The sequence below is a fragment of the Argentina silus genome, assembly GCF_951799395.1.
Source record: "Argentina silus genome assembly, chromosome: 4".
NCBI classification, from domain to species: Eukaryota; Metazoa; Chordata; class Actinopteri; order Argentiniformes; family Argentinidae; genus Argentina; species Argentina silus.
Genome location: NC_139658.1, coordinates 15228510 through 15245830, shown reverse-complemented (window position 1 = coordinate 15245830; position 17321 = coordinate 15228510). Strand labels below are relative to the sequence as shown.

The following is a 17321-nucleotide window of genomic DNA, read 5'->3' as shown; positions in this document are numbered from 1 at the left end:
AGGATCTCATCCCGGTGCCTAACAGCAGTCAGAGTACCGTTGGCTATGACATGGAGGTCTGTGCGACCCTCCAAGGATATGCCTCCCCAGACCATCACTGACCCACCGCCAAACCGGTCATGCTGGATGATGTTACAGGCAGCATTACGTTCACCACGGCGTCTCCAGACTCTTTCACGCCTGTCACATGTGCTCAGTGTGAACCTGCTCTCATCTGTGAAGAGAACAGGACGCCAATGGCGGACCTGCCAATTCTGGTGTTCTCTCACGAATGCCAATCGAGCTGCACAGTGCTGGGCAGTGAGCACAGGTCCCATTAGAGGACGTCAGGCCCTCATGCCACCCTCATTGAGTCTGTTTCTGACAGTTTGGTCAGACACATGCACACCAGTAGCTTGCTGGAGGTCATTTTGTAGGGCTCTGGCAGTGCTCCTCCTGTTCCTTCTCGCACAAAGGAGCAGATACCGGTCCTGCTGTTGTGTTGATGCCCTTCTGCGACCCTGTCCAGTTCTCCTCGTGTAACGGCCGGTCTCCTGGTATCTCCTCCATGCTCTTGAGACTGTGCTGGGAGACACAGCAAACCTTCTTGCGACCGCACGTATGGATGTGCCGTCCTGGAGGAGCTGGACGACCTGTGCATCCTGAGTGGGCTGCAGGTACTGTCTCATGCTACCAGTAGTGACAAGGACACTAGCAGAACACAAAACTAGAGAAGAATCAGTCAGGAAGGATAAGGAGAGAGCAATTGTCTGTGGCCACCACATGCAAAACCATTACCTTTTGGGGGTTGTCTTGCTTTTGCCTCTCCAAGTGCACCTGTTGTCACTTTCATTTGCACCAAAGCAGGTGAAATTGATTCACAATCACTTGTGCTTCCTAAATGGGCAGATTGATATCCCTGAAGTTTAACTGACTTGGTGTTACACTGTGACGATTAAGTGTTCCCTTAATTTTTTTGAGTAGTGTAATACAGTTCATCTAGTCTGAATTTAGTATTTTGCTCTAAGCCATGAAGTAAGCATGGATTGAAGGTGATGTGTTTTCCCAAACCCAGGTCTTTGCCAAAATTATTGAATGTAAATAAGAAGTACAGAATAATTATAATTCAGAACAATGTGCAACTATAGCAACACCTGAAATGTATGTGGTCTTTGCTTTACATGTCCGGGCTGTTGAGATGGATGACAGTGATGGTTATATCATCCCTGTACATCCTGGCCAGATCCTGAGGCAGACTCAGCATCTTGGACAAGCGCCGTGGCTCCACACTGTCAAACCCATCGCTGCCTAAAGCGTGGCGGATCAAGTGAGTGGCAGAATTCTCGTCCTCCAGAGCAGACTGAGCTCTGCTCTTCCTCTCCTGCAGTAAACTATGCATCTGTCCTAAGGTGACGTTAAGCCCAGAGACTGGCTTCTGCCAGTGTAGACCTGCCAGGTGTTCCCCTATTACCTGCACCACATTCTGCCTGTGCATCAGGTCCCACAGCCCATCTGTGGCCAGGATCAGAAACTTGTCCTTCAGCCGGACTTTGTGATGGATCACCTCTGGCTCAGCCGTGAGGTAGGGTGGAGTGTGGTAGTTGGGAGGCAGCATCTTAGCAAACTCGTTAGCAGACAGGATCTCCGGCCGTGCCTCGTGTAGCCGATTCAACATCTCACTGCTCCATTTGAACTTGATGTCCCCGAACCCTCGGAAAGGCATGAGGAGACCCAGCAGGCGGTCGTGTTTCACCACCGTCTTGCGTTCGAATGCCGGGTGCTCCGAGAGGACCCTCTGTAGCTCGTCGTGGTTCTGGGCGTTGTGGTCGTTGCTGATGGTGTGTGCCGCCCAGGTCCCGTCCTTCTCCTGGACCCCCAGCACGGCTCTGCTGTCCCCCAGGTTGGCCACGTGCAGGTCCTCCCCGTCCACGTGGGCCACGCACGCCGTACACCCCGACAGCGCCACCCTCAGAGGGGTGAAGTGAGAGAAGGGGTCCCTGAAGTCGACCTGGGCCTCCAGCGAAATGTCGTTGTCTAATCTCTTGAACGCGTTCCTCAGAGCTGTCGGGACGTCTCTGTCCTCGTCCTCCTCCAGGTCGATCCTCTCCTGCCAGTACGTCCTCAGGCTGCTGAAGTAGAGCTTCCCAGAGTCTGTGCTGACGTAGTCGTTGGGGTGCTTGTGCCACTGCAGCACGGGAAACACCGGCCTCTCGTTCTCTACAGCGTCCTCGATGTCGACCAGGGTCTTCACGGGGAGCAGCGCCACCGCGATGTAGTACAGGAGTCTTTCGCTGACTGCCCGAGCACATGCGTAGCCTCCGTGTCCGTCAAACACCCCGAAGAGCATCCCTCGACTCTGGAGACAAGTGGCTGCACTCCTGCGGTCCTCACTAGGGGAGTTGGAGGCCAAGATGTTACTGTCAATCCCTATCACGGAGCTCACAGAGTTTCGACTATCGTACCCGATGACCTTATGACTGTACTCATTCGCTTTTAAGATGTGATTCATTTTAGAGAGGGACATTTGACTAGTCTGATAGTCAGTTCTATACTGCCGTCTTCCGTTGATTGTTCCTGGGGAATTGAGTTTGGACAAGTCAATTGCAGGGCCAGAAGAGTGACATAGTCTGGCGTGAAAGTCAAGATGTTTCAATGGGTTGAAGCTACACTGACTTATCAGTCTTAACTGGTACATTGCAAGGTGATGATGAGAATGTGGAATCATCTTCAGAGTTATGGAGTGGTATGCACTCTTCTTCACCTGGCAACAGAATAAGCATATTAAAATGTATACATGGGTTACTTTTAGAAAGCCAACAACTCCTGAGGTCGTCAATATTGAAACAACTTTAAACAAGTGTGCAGTAAACATGTTGTCCCCCACAAATGATGCAGCAGCCCTCTGTAAAAGGAGACTGATGGAGAAACCTCTGAATTATTCATAAACCTTTTACTGTGACACTCTACTGGTTCTCTGTGTTTTGCAGTGCTGTGTTCCCGTGGTGCACAGGGAGGGCTTTTCTCTTGGTGCAATCACCTTCTGTGACCAAATAGAAAAATAATTTGGGCGCCATGAGGCTACTATGGTACTAACTCTGTATTGATAAATACGCCTTTACGCCAAACACAAATTACACCAATAGGCTAAGACAAAATATATGCACAGGCAAATTATTATACAAATTATTATATTATATTATAAATATATTTATACAGGCAAATTATTTGGTTACAAATGTGACAGGCTATAAACCAAAGTTACACAACTCTGGTTTCGGTATTAATATAGGCCAAGTTTCAGTATTACATTATGCGGCATAACAGACTTCACTCCCAAATGAATATTACTCCCAAATTCATTAGGCTATAGGCCGACAGCTGCATTCGTAGCCAGACTGAAAAGTTACCGGAAACTGTTGTGCTTATTTGATTCATTATCAGTCTTGGTTCTTGCAGCTTTGCTTGATTTCTCAAAATGTTATTCTCAAATTCGTTAGGCTATATGCTTACTGCGTAAGGCTACAATCGGCACCTTATTAGCTCTCCAATTTGCACCTTATTATGATGTGGTTAATGCCCTTGAAACTCAAAAACAATCTTTATGGCAAGACGCATCATTCACCCAAGTTTCATCAGTTGTCTCAGTGATGTCGGAGAAAAAGCTTGTGACATACGAACAGACAGATACCGAATCATAGTCCCCTCTCCGATTTCATCAATAAATTGCCACCAATTGCAATACAGGTATTCTATATGAATATTTAAAAAGGTACAGTCAGAATTTTTTCTTTCATACAAATAACCTGTATGCTATTACTTTATTGACATTCTCTTGAGACATTGATTAAGCAATCAGAATTAGTCCGGTTCCTTGGCGTCAAATTTGGTACAAATGTTCTTTGGGATGTATAAATCCATAGATTCCCAAAAAGTGTTTTTTAGCCATAAAACGCAATATAGCCAGTTATCACAAGTGACCTACCCAATGTGGAATAAATAGATTTAAAATTCTTAGGTCCGACTTATTAGGTTATGACTGAAGTATGACCAGCAGTCTGCATTCTATGGTCACATAATGTGCTCTCGGTCACATGCAGATTATTAACTTGTCTGACAAAATCATGCCTGTTGAAGTGTAAGTAAAAATAACAAATAAAGTAATATAATATAATAACATATGCCATTTATCTGACACTTTTAACCAAAGTGACTTACATTGCAGTGAGTCAACTTTTACTTGAGGAAAATCAATGAAGTTTCTTAGTACGTGCCTTACCTGTTAAGAGTGATCTACTCTGTGCTGTTCTTGAGAACTGTTTGGTTACACTTTAACTTGTACTACCTCCTACATATTGCTTATCTCTACAGCTACATTGATGTAGGATCATAGGTCAACATGTGCACAAAATTAGAGGCAAAGACATTTGATCATAGGTCAACATGTGCACAAAATAAGAGGTTTTTTTTTTCTATTCAAATACTTTTCACTTCATCATTATTTCATGATCATTATATCAGCAAATGTTTGTCAATGTAGGGGTTATGTGTGCCTACAGCTGTTATACCAAGGGAAGATGTGACCTTTGAAAGGAGCATATAGTTGGCAGTCGACCAATAAGTAATCTATAAACCCATGGAACTGGTTATTTCATATTGAAAGACACGATTTTTTACTCATTTCCATCAATAATAACAAAGTTATAAATGTCAAAGAACTGACAAATATTTTTTTTGAGGATCATATAGCCCCAATGTGACATTTCTACAAGTGAAATCGCCTTGCATTATGGTATATATGTATAGTAAATGTATTAGGCAAAAGCAGTGTTCGAGCATGTTTCTTATCACCGTAATATTTGTTCAAGTTCCCGCCATAATCGCTGTGATTTTTTAAATGAGGTTTTATTGACCCATGATTGACCCATGATCATTAAGAGAAGATCAAAGGTGTATACACAATAGGCTAGCCTCCAATTTCAGTCGTTGTACCCCCCCCCTTTACCCCCCTATAGGTTGTCATTACTGTAACTGCACATTAGTTGATGTAATTGAAAAGTTTTGATAAGTAACAATGACAATTTTCATCAAAGAGTCATCATGGCTTCCATCATTTTTAGCCAGCTAAGCTAAAGGGTTCTCATTACGCGAATGCACATCTCTCATTACCGTACAATATAGTTGCTTAATTACGGTAATGATACATATTGTCTCTAAATGCTTATAACTTACATATGATAAAATACATTTAATTGTATTTTGTGAGGTATGTCAGCCTGCACATTTTAAAGTTGGAATGGAGTGTCTAGCTCAAATGATTAAAGAGGAATAGTGTTTTGAGTATGACCAAAGCAACCGTAAAGTCTCCATTGCAACCCATGTTAATTCCTGAAAATGTAAATGATTATAGCATAAGAATGCTAAAAGGTATCAAAAAACTGTATGTAATTATGGTGAGTTCTTTCAGTCTGCACATTTTAAAGTTGGAATGGAGTGTCTGTCTTAAAAGATGAAAGAGCAGTAGTGTTTAAAATATCATCATGACGGCAACCAAAAGCCATGTTAATGTATACAGATTGAGATTATACGGTAGTTTAAAAAATATGGCAAGTATCAATAACCTCTTTCCACGGTTCTTTATCTAGAGTTTTCTGAACATTATCAAGTTGGTTTGGTGTTTGTACCTTCAAAATAATAATTTAAAAAAATAACACTAAAGTAATAATAATAATAATAATGCATTTTATTTGGAGGCGCCTTTCAGGTCACCCAAGGTCACCTTACAGAAAAGAAGTAAAAGCAAAAGCATGACATCAATCATTAAAAACAAAACAAAAAGTTTTTGAATAAAGTATTATACTAAAGTATTTAATTTAACGTAAACAATTAAGCAAGATAACATTATAAGCATTTACACAAGGAAAAATATTTGTCTTTGACATTAGAGCATTTTAAAAGGACAGGACCAAGTTGGTGAGAACCACCCACTGTGCCTACCAACCTGTGACTAGACATCAACAACATCCGAATGTAAACAGTACATTCCGTCTAGTCACAAATTGGGCCTAAGCCCGAACATAAAATTGCCTTGCCTTATAGACGAACCACGAACCACGTGTGACCTCAATTTCAGTTGGCTGATGCTGTTGCTTCCGGTAAATGAGGTCAGCGCACCACGCCCATAAAACCACCAAAACATTGAGAATGGACCAATACAATGTCTCCATATCCGCGGTCCGTGCAGCCCTCTAATCCTCTTGACTTGTGTCAGCAGCGTTGCCCCTTCTGACAGCGCCGCTCGTGTTTTCGATCGCATGGAGTTCTGACATCCAGGAGGATTTCTGATCACACCAGACTGTTCATCGAATATATCGTTACATCTGGATATTATACCTTTACCCAGAGTCAGTTATAAAAAACCTTCTAGACAACTTTCCTCGCAGTGAATCCTGCGTATTACTCTCGTTGAGGTTAGCTAGCTAACCACACATCTCAACAACAAGATGATGAGCAAGACTCTTGCCACCAAGTTCTTGACATCTGTGCGAGGTTTTCCAAACTCTCGAATGAACTATGGTCAAAGTGCTGCAAATGCTGTCGAGAAAGGTAGGAGACGACAGCAGCTTTTCATTCGGCTGTTGTTTCACTTCGCTCAGTAGTTAGCGTGTTATTCGAGAGGTTTCTGGCTTACATTGATGATGACGCACTTGCAACTAAATTGTCAGTTAGCTAGCTAGCTACTAGCCTTCCTTTCCCACCCAGGCTCAGTGAGAGAGAGTCAGCTAAGCTACTTTTCTGCTGTCAGTATTGTCTTTATCGCCCAATAATAAGCCATTCAGATAGATGGCTGCATGTGTGTGCCGAAGCCTCACTTGGGCCTGACAAGACAAATTGCTGCCTTCACAGAACTGATTAAAAGTAGGGAGCTGGAGAGAGACGAACCTCGGCCACTCTACATGGATTTCCAAGCAACAACACCAATGGTATGTGGTTCTCTACCGTGAGAAGTGTGACTGTCTATTCACAAACACTGCTTTCACTGAATGTTAATGTTGCTTTCAGTCCAAAGATTTCACTGGGATGTTTGTTAATGATTTCCCTCCCACGACCTGTAGGATCCTAGAGTTCTGGATGCAATGCTTCCCTATCAAGTCAATTATTACGGCAACCCTCACTCCAGAACACATGCCTACGGCTGGGAGAGCGAGAGTGCGATGGAAAAGGCCAGAAAGGTAAACTTGATGATAATGAATGAATTAACTGTCGACAGTTAACTGAGGTAGTTGATAACAACATGTTTATCTCATGTCCACACAGCAAGTGGCAGACCTGATAGCTGCAGATCCCCGTGAGATAGTGTTCACCAGCGGTGCCACCGAGTCCAACAACATGTCAATCAAAGTAAGTCTTTCTCATGTCCCACTTTAGCTGTGGGATTAGGAGGAAGGCGGCCATTGGCAAGGTTAAGGGATGGGGAGGGTGAATACAGAACATGCCAAGGCCTATCAGCTGATGAATAGATTATTGTAATGTATGTGACATTACAGGAACTACTTTATTTCAGTGCATGTTGTGCCCCTATGTTGTGCCTATAGTAGTGCACGTATAGATTTTGGTTCGTGTATGATTGACATTTTGACACTAAACAACATTCTGTCATTAAACTGTAATTTTTTTATGTGGTTGTGTTGATAAGGGTACAAACACGACAAATATGAAACGACAACAAGCCGAATAAGTGTTGTGTATTGTTCTCGGGTCTCCATTTGTAAACATGGACTCATGCTCACAATGGAGAGAAAGGTGAGCTGAATGGCTGTTTTCTCCCCAAATGGTTCTGCTCCTAGGGCGTGGCCCGGTTCTATAAGTCCAAGAAGAAACATGTCATCACCACTCAAACAGAGCACAAGTGTGTGCTGGACTCCTGTCGCTTCCTCGAGTTGGAGGGTTTTGAGGTCACGTATCTGCCGGTGAAGTCGAACGGTCTGATTAACCTTGAGGCAAGGCCCAACACCAGACACACACTACTGCAGATGTGCATGGAATGCCCTGCTTTACAGTTGTGAGGATTGACACTGGGTCCTCATAGCATATATTTTTAGTACTACCATTAGGGACTATTCTACATTCTACATGCCTGTGTGTGACTATTCTACATGCCTGTGTCTATATTGTTTGTTATGATTTACTGTACTTCAAGGCCAGTCTTGTGGGCTGTCTTTCAGCTCCTGGAGGAGGCTATTCGTCCAGACACCAGTTTGGTGTCAGTGATGACGATCAACAATGAGATAGGAGTGAAACAGCCTGTTAAAGAAATAGGTAACTTCTCCTCCAGTATCAATGAACAAGCATTGACTGTGACTTTGTTTTACACTTTGTCATACTTTTTCCACAGACTTGCACACTATCGAAGTGCTTTCTTAAACTCTTGCATGCTATGTCAATACTTTCTAGCAGCCTTGTATATACAGTGGGGGAAATAAGTATTCAACAGATCAACAATTTTTAAATCAACATATTTCCATTGCAGCTGTTAACATGAACTTTAGACCAGACATTGGTATTAACTCAATAAAACTACACAGCTAAAGAAATTGTAACACTCCAATCCATAAAAAAAGTTATGTGCAATAAAGGGGAATGACACACTAACTGAAATGTATTTAATACTAGGTGGAGAAGCCTTTGTTTCCAATAACAGCTTCAAGACGCTTCCTGTACGAAAAAACTAATCTCTCTCAGTGATCAGGTGGGTGTGGGGGGACATGCAGCGTTCGGCCTGTAGAGGGAGCTACAGGACCGTGGCCAGGGTTCGGAGGCGAGGCTGATTGCGCACCTGTTGCGAATGAAGCCTCGCTAACGAAAGGGTTTAAGATGTGTGTGCCTCTGCTTTCACTGTGCCCCACGTTGGGCGCCACTGTAACAAGTCCCTTGCTCACAGAGAGGTGGACGCAGTGTGGTGATAAGGGAATGTCCCGTTTATTATGAAAAGCGTTATATTTCCGTCTTTTGGCTTTCCAGCCCTTCAAAACACTCGGCGACTTTCCAGTCGCCCTTCTCTCTCCTGAAAGCAGAGGCACACACATCTTAAACCCTTTCGTTAGCGAGGCTTCATTCCTGATGATGTTCTAAAACTGGTCACATCCAAGCGCACCTGCCCCCTCGATCCTATCCCCTCCCCCTTTCTCCAATCCATCTCCAAAGACCTCCTTCTGTTCCTTACCACCTTAATCAATTCCTCTCTATCCACAGGATCTGTCCCAGCAGCCTTCAAGACAGCCAGAGTCAAGCCTCTTCTCAAGAAACCAACTCTTGACCGGTCTGCTGTCCATAACTACAGACCAGTATCCCTTCTGTCCTTCTTATCTAAAACCCTTGAACGTGCTGTCTCTAACCAACTGTCTCACTACCTCCTTCAGAACAACCTCCTTGACCCTCACCAATCTGGCTTTAAGGCTGGGCACTCTACTGAGACTGCTCTCCGTCACGAAGGCCCTCCACTCTGCTCGAGGTTCCTCCCTCTCCTCTGTTCTCATTCTTCTGCACCTGTCCGCTGCATTCAACACAGTAAACCTTTTTGGGATCCTTCTCTCCACCCTCTCAGAATTGGGTATCTCTGGCTCTGCACTCTCTTGGTTTCCATCCTACCTAGCCGATCGCTCTTACCAGATGATGTGGAGAGGATCGCTGTCCTCTCTACGAGCCCTCACCACTGGGGTCCCCCAGGGCTCTGTCCTAGGGCCCTTACTGTTCTCCCTCTATACCAAATCTCTTGGCTCGGTAATTTCCTCACATGGATTCTCTTACCACAGCTACGCAGATGACACTCAACTCTTTCCCCCCCTTCTGACTCACAGGTGGCAACACGTGTCTCTGCGTGTCTTGCAGACATTACTGCTTGGATGTCAGCCCACCACCTCAAGCTCAACCTTAACAAGACTGAGCTGCTCTTCCTCCCAGCCAGTAGAGAACTCTACCGTGACCTCCTCCCATACAGCCAACACCTTGGGGTGATCCTTGACAACCACTTATCCTGTGTGGCAAACATCACAGCGACAGCACACTCCTGTAGATTCTTCCTCTACAACATCAGAAGGACACGTCCATTCCTCACCAGAGAAGCAAACTGGTCCAAACACTTGTGATCTCTCGCCTTGACTACTGCAACGCACTCTTGGTTGGTCTTCTCGCCTCCACCTCTGCAGCTCATCCAGAACGCTGCCGCCCATCTGGTGTTCAATCTCCCCAAATTCTCCCATGTCACCCTCCTCCGCACCCTTCACTGGCTCCCGGTAGCGGCTTGCATCAGATTCAAGACCCTGGTGCTCGCCTACCGGGCAGCAAAGGGAACAGCCCCTCCCTACTTGCAAGCAATGGTCAGCCCCCAAACCCCTGCCCGATCAATCCGCTCTTCCACCTCGGCTGGCCGCCTGGCACCGCTGTCTCCACGTGGATGCAGCAGCCGCACTACTCGGTCACGGCCTGGCGCCCCGCTGGTGGAACGAGCTTCCTACTGTTGTCATGACTGCAGAGTTGCTACCAATCTTCTGCCGTAGATTGACGACCCATCTCTTCAGGCTACATCTTAATGGTCCCTCTTAAAGACCTCTTCACCCCCACTCCCCCCATGTACAAGTTTCTCTCCTGTTAATAAATGTAAAAAAAATAATAATAATAATTTTTCCTTCTTCTAGCATTGTGACTGCCTATGGCCCCTGGTCCGAGCATTGATTACTTCTTATGATGACTGATGGATAGATGATTGACTTACTTAAACAAATGTATTTGTTGTAAGTCGCTTTGGATAAAGGCGTCTGCTAAATGCCATAAATGTAACATGCCTTTTCTTCAGTAATGGAGTCTTCCGGGGTGATCGAGAATGGAGACTGTGGCGGTGGAGTGCATTGCCTATTGTTTTCTTCATGACAACTGTACCCGCTGCTTCCAGGTCTTTCTGGAGTTCTGCTCGAGTGCTCCTTGGCTCTTGGGCTACCCTTCTGACTAACTTTCTGACAGCCCGGTCAGAAATCTTACGAGGAGCTCCTGTGTGTGGCCGGTTGATGGTCGAGTGATGTTTCTTCCACTTGCGGATAATGGCCCCAATGGTGCCTATAGGAACATTTAGGAGTTGAGAAATCCGTCTGTAACCAGTGCCATTACTATGCTGCTGAACAATCTTGTTGCAAAGGTCTTGGGAGATCTCTTTGCGTAGTGTGTAGTTTTATTAAGTTAATGCCAATGTCTGGTCTAAATTTCATGTGAATAACTGCAATGGAAATGTTGACTTAAAAATGTTGAATACTTATTTCCCCCACTGTATTGTTAGGAATAGCTAGGCTAGATACAGTGCCCTTCATAAGTATTGGAAAGAGGAAGAATTTTGTCTTCTTTTAGCTCTATACTTCAACAAAAAAAACAAGAAATCAAACAGTTACTATGGGGTCAAAGTAGAGATTCTCAGCTTTAATTCAATGGGGTTTTCAGGTTGGGTTCACCATTTAGAAAGTACAACATTGTTTAAACAATTTCAGGGCTCCAAACATATTGGAAAAAATCATATAATGAAACCCCACCAGAAGTTGGGTATATTTTATGGTGATACATAACCAGGCCTGTACTGCAGCCATATTCAGTTGTTTGTTTTGGGGTGTTTTTGCCTAAAATCTTATCAGCAAGGTCCTCCCCAGGATTTTTGAACAGTGTGGCGCTGGATTGCATTTTCGAAACCCGACTCATGTTCATTCATGTCAAAATGCGAAAAATATACAGCTAAAACGCTGAAATCACTGAGGAACATCATAACGCTTTAATTTTTAAAGACTGTCATTGGCGATCAAAGATACTCTATCAATACTAAATATATAGTTTCATTTGCCTTGAAATGTTTACATATTGGCCCCACCAAGTTCACCCCAATATCACATCACATCCAAAATGGTTTGTATACTCTTATGACTCAAGTCAAAACATACATGTAGGCTAGTTTACCATATTACTAGGAAGCCGTAGCTTCTAGACTAAGCGAGTGTAGCATGAACAGGTGGCTGGCTAGTGGAGTTCATAAAACTATATTAATGCTCCCTCACACACGTACACCATATGTTAATGCTCTCCCTCTTCTCCAGGTCAGATCTGTAGGTCGAGGAACGTCTTCTTCCACACGGATGCAGCTCAGGCTGTAGGGAAGATCCCCATCAACGTGTCTGACTGGAAGGTGGACCTGATGTCCATCAGTGGGCACAAGCTCTACGGGCCCAAAGGTAACGTCAAGGTCCATCATGTGGTAGATCCACATTGTTGAAAATCGGCTTGTTACATTTACACTTGTAACTCATTAAACTCAAACGTATCTTTTGCTTTTATGTATTTCCCGGACGGCTCCATACTCTATGGTTTTGACATTTGGGAGTCGACTAAAGCACATACAGTATGGGATGACAGGCACGTTTGTGTACGGCCTGAGTTGACTGAGAATGTCCAGTGTTCAAGACTCTTTATTTGTCACGTGCATACAAGTATACAGTGAAATGCAAAAGTGACAGTGCCACAGAGTAGTGCAACAATAAGTTTTAAAATAAAATAGAAATAATGAAAAATATAAACATTACTGTTTGTATGAACAGTATAAGCAGTATAAACAGAGGTGAAGCAATGTACACAATGGAATGGAACAGATAATTACAGTGGAAGATGAGTCTGCAATGGATAATTATGTGTGTGCGTATATGTTATGATGTCAGTGAGTGTGTGAGTAACTTGAGGGGGGCACTGGTGGGGTCATCGTTGATGATCCTGTGTAATGACCGTGACAATGACAGTGTAATGAAGTGTGATGCGGCTAGGTGTCGGAGCCCTGTACGTGCGGAGACGGCCCCGGGTCAGAATGGAGCCACTGCAGAGCGGAGGGGGGCAGGAGAGGGGGCTGCGCTCCGGGACGGTGCCCACCCCCCTGGCTGTGGGACTGGGAGCAGCCTGCGAGATCGCTCAGCAGGAGCTAGAGGTAAATAAAATGGCCGCCTACCTTCCTAGCCACTGCTGTAGATAAAATGGCCCCCGGCAAGAGTTGGGGGTGGATTTGGAATTCAGTAAAACAAATGATTATTTTGTCCCTGGAGAGAACTCTCAGTACTACCGTTGCTTGTTTTCATTTGTATTATTTACCTTGAGGAAGTGTACTAATTTTGTTTTAGAAATACACACAATTTCAACTGTTTATTAGTATGAGAAATGGGCAAAGCTAGAGGCTTGGCTGTGTTTGGACTCATTCCCTCCACATTTTGAGATGACGTGACAGTAGCTACAGGGAGGAATTGTGCTGCAGGGAGTGCAGATGTGTAGTGTATATGTATCACATTGTGTTCAGACGAGACACATTTGAATGCTTTAGATTTCTTCTTCCTGTCCAGTATGACCACGGTCGCGTGTCCATGCTGGCCAACCGTCTGGTGCAGAAGATCATGGCAGAGCTCCCAGATGTGGTGATGAATGGTGATCCGGAGGAGAGATACCCAGGTGAAGCACACAATTACATTCAACACACTCCCCAAGAGGCCTTTATAACAGAATAACAGACAAGCGGTGGGCGGGAGTAGAACGTATGATATCTCACGATTCAAGTTCATTACTTAGATATCATGTTGTTGTTTTCGGTTTTAAATAAGTCCCTTTAATTATCCCTTATGAGCTGACATTGCGGTGACATTTCTGTAGTCTATTAGTTTAGAATGGCTTCAAACAGACCAGCCAACTGCAGCATCTGGTGTTACAACTAATGGGACTGAGGTAGTGTCAGTTGACAGGAATCATTGAAGAAGTGATTAATAAGCAGACGCATATTGATTGCAAGAATGTTTTTCGGTTCAACCCAGGGTGCATTAACCTGTCATTTGCCTACGTGGAGGGAGAGAGTCTGTTGATGGCGTTGAAGGATGTCGCTCTGTCATCCGGCAGGTCAGTTACATATCAAGAAAGTTTATTCTGAAGATAGAAGTTTGTACTGTAGTTGAAATGGACAGTTTCCGTTTTTAGTGTATAGTTAACCCTGGTGGTTTGTTGGGTGGTTTCTAGCTGTTGAATGGCCTCCATAGAGATAGTTGTGATGCGTTGCTGATAGTGTTTTTCCGTGTGTAGTGCCTGCACCTCAGCTTCACTGGAGCCTTCCTACGTCTTGAGGGCCATCGGAACAGACGAGGACCTGGCTCACTCCTCCATCAGGTGAGGAACAGAGGGGAGGGACGGGACGCATCAACAGGACATTTAGGCTGGTTCAGCATCATTTGATGGAAATTCATCTTATCCTCAGTTGTCTTCATAGGCCAGTAGAGCTACATGTACCTGGGGGTGCACCTGGATAATAAACTGGACTGGACTCGTAACACAGATGTCCTGTATAAGAGGGGTCACAGCCGGCTTTATCTCCTGAGGAGGCTTAGGTCCTTTGGCGTGTGCAGGACTGTGCTGAACATGTTCTACCAGTCAGTGGTGGCCAGCGCAGTGCTGTACACAGTGTTATGCTGAGGGAGCAGCATCAAGGAAGAGGCTGAACAAGCTTATTAGGAAAGCTGGTTTTTGTCGTCGGTGTCACCCTGGACACTGTGGAGAAGGTGGCCAATAGGAGGATGAGGACCAAACTCCTGGTCATCATGGACGATCCCTCCCATCCCCTACACGACACTGTGGCAGAGCAGAGAAGCCCCTTTAGCAACAGATTATTACAATCACTTTGGACTAAGGAGTGCAGTCGGAGATCTTTTCTGCCTGCCGCAATAAGACTGTACAACTCCTCCTCCGGCTGGCTCGATCGGGGTGATCAAAGTCAGGCTGGTGGATGTTAAATCATATTGGACTGTTCTTACTGTATATAACGTTTCAGGTGTCTATTTTCTTATATTATTTTATTGTCACTTTATTTTTGTTGTTGTCGATTGTGATCGCTGTAACGCCTTCATTTCCCCTTGGGGATCAATCAAGTATCTATCTATCTATCTATCTATCTATCTATTTAGCGACAGCCCCAGTAATCCAGTCTCTCTCTTTGTAGGAGAGACACTGTAGGCCAAAAGATAGCAGCACCCTCCCGCAAAGGCTGGGTTTCAAAGCACATGCGTTTAAGCATCCTCTGAATGAGATACCAAAATCACCTCAAAATAACGTCCTTGCAGTTTGGTGTCTCACCCTGTATGTGTTCTCCTTGTTCCTCCAATGATCTGCAGGTTTGGCATTGGCCGCTTCAGCACAGAACAGGAAGTGGACTACACAGCAGACAAATGCATTCAGCAGGTCAGACGCCTCCGAGACATGAGGTAAGAGAAATGAAGTAGTACTTCATTCATTATGTATATGGTGAGCTGACCCATAGATTTAATGATGAAGAAGTGTCAAGGGTGATTTTTTTATGAACTCATATTTAACATTTCAATTGGTAATATCAAACTGGTACATTAATTCATTGCACTCTTTCTTTCTACCTTCAGCCCCCTGTGGGAAATGGTGCAGGAAGGAATCGAACTTAAGAGTATAAAGTGGACACAGCATTAAAGAGTCTGGAGGAAGAATGCCTTGATAAACGTGAATACGTCTTGTATAGTTTGCCTAATATGCCATTCCCTATGAATTCTAGGAGGTATCTCCCCTGTCAAGAAACACGCACAAACTTCCTGGTTGGGGTATTGAGTATATTTTGTGTTGCAGAACTGTTCCTTTGCATTTGATGAAGTATTATTGAAACATAATGATGTGCTCTTACATTTGATCAGCTTTTGGTCATGGCCCGTGGGGCTTTCTGACAGTGAGAACGTTAGGAACTAGTACAGGCTACATTCCAGTGAGTTCATAGACAATTCACTGCCATGTTGACAACAGCCATGTCCTGGACAGATACACAGGCAGTACTTGGCAAATTGTTTTTGCTGACCTGATCTGTTTTTGATTGTTGAATTTGTGTGAGACAAATCATGAAAATATAGCAATTCTCCCCTGGCTTTGGTTTGTACTGTATAGTGTACAGTCTTGTGTAAAGTTCTATGTAGGTAAATGTGCATATAATCAATTGATCCTTTTTTAAGTTTACTGTGAAGGAATATTGTAAACCAACTTTCACACATTACCAGCTGTTCGTTAAGTTCACAGAGGTTCACTATATGAGCAGTCTTGTTGTTTCCCCTCTCATTTCCAACCCTGGAATGGTCAAGCCAGTACAACATCTCAGACTCACGATACAAAATGTCTTCCTTGATGTCTCTGAACTACTGTGGGTACACCTGGGAACACTGTCTGTCATATTATCGCATAGCTACAGTATTGTTCGGAATTTGTGTATCGGGAACATTAATGTGGAGTCATTATAGGAAAAGTAGCATTAATTTTGCAATGATAAACGTACAATACCACTCTCATGCACTGTATTTCTTCCTACATTACGTCCAATAAACAACGGATGTATGCATGTAATGTTTTATGTTCTCATCATGTGTACAACAAACAGATCATCCCTGGCTGGTTATGAACAATACAGTACGGTACATTTATTCAGATTCCTAAATGAGTGACACAGACAGATCGTAGCCCCCAGCCGGGTACATCTAGAGCGGGTGGAGAGGCTGTGCAGAGGTAGGATGATCCCTCTGTTGTTTCGCTGTCATCTGATTGTATGGCAATTTATATGGATGGGTTTACATCTGGCACTCCAAATGCTGACTCTATGCAACCAGTCAGTGGATCCTTCAACCGTTGAAGGATCCACTGACTGGTTGCATAGAGTCAGCATTTGGAGTGCCAGATCAGGGGGGTGGAAGTCACAAAGTGTACCACGGATCATTTGGCTGTATACACAGTTGAGATGCAGGTGGTGCTGCCGGCCTTGCAGTGGGTGGAGGAAGTGAGGCCAGACAGCGTTGTCATATGCTCTGATTCATGTGCAGTGCTGATGTGTGTACAGTCTTTTAATTCACGGTGCATCTGTTGGATGAGGTGTTCCAAACGGAGGCTAAGCGCCTGATATGGACGGTGGTGGTCCGGAGGTGGCCGGAGCAGTGGGATGGAGAGATGAAGTAGGGGCCGTCAGGCTGAGATAGGAGGGGGAGGCCATTCAATATGCATTTGTATTGAGCTAGTTTTATTGTTTCCCTTGCTACATTTTGCTATCTGGTCATATTTATCATTGACTGTGCAGTGTAGCATAATAGTTAATCAACAACAAGCCCATTACTCATGCTCATAACTACTGTAGGTTGGCCCAATAAATTCAACAAAACAATCCAGATTTACACTTTTTATTACAAGATGAACAAAGGTGGGATAGTGGGACAGATGAAAAGTAATGGTTGGATAAATAGGCAACGAAATGT

General features: G+C 44.3%; 2 protein-coding genes across 2 annotated transcripts; one reads left to right on the top strand and one right to left on the bottom strand.

The window, feature by feature from the left end:
- Nucleotides 1–1119: 1119 nt before the first annotated feature.
- LOC310803373 (pyruvate dehydrogenase [acetyl-transferring]-phosphatase 1, mitochondrial) lies at nucleotides 1120–6011 on the bottom strand. Its single transcript, XM_083668114.1, has 2 exons — nucleotides 5978–6011; nucleotides 1120–2740 (listed from the first exon to the last, which is right to left on the bottom strand). The coding sequence occupies exon 2, from the start codon at nucleotides 2702–2704 to the stop codon at nucleotides 1157–1159; it is 1548 nt and encodes a 515-aa protein (XP_083524240.1). The 5' UTR covers nucleotides 2705–2740; nucleotides 5978–6011; the 3' UTR covers nucleotides 1120–1156.
- A 246-nt stretch (nucleotides 6012–6257) lies between these two features.
- On the top strand, nucleotides 6258–16420 carry nfs1 (NFS1 cysteine desulfurase). Its single transcript, XM_083668898.1, has 13 exons — nucleotides 6258–6582; nucleotides 6883–6959; nucleotides 7092–7208; nucleotides 7294–7377; nucleotides 7824–7976; nucleotides 8202–8295; nucleotides 12102–12236; nucleotides 12819–12976; nucleotides 13383–13488; nucleotides 13845–13926; nucleotides 14107–14190; nucleotides 15189–15278; nucleotides 15450–16420. The coding sequence occupies exons 1-13, from the start codon at nucleotides 6480–6482 to the stop codon at nucleotides 15511–15513; spliced, it is 1347 nt and encodes a 448-aa protein (XP_083525024.1). The 5' UTR covers nucleotides 6258–6479; the 3' UTR covers nucleotides 15514–16420.
- Nucleotides 16421–17321: the final 901 nt, after the last annotated feature.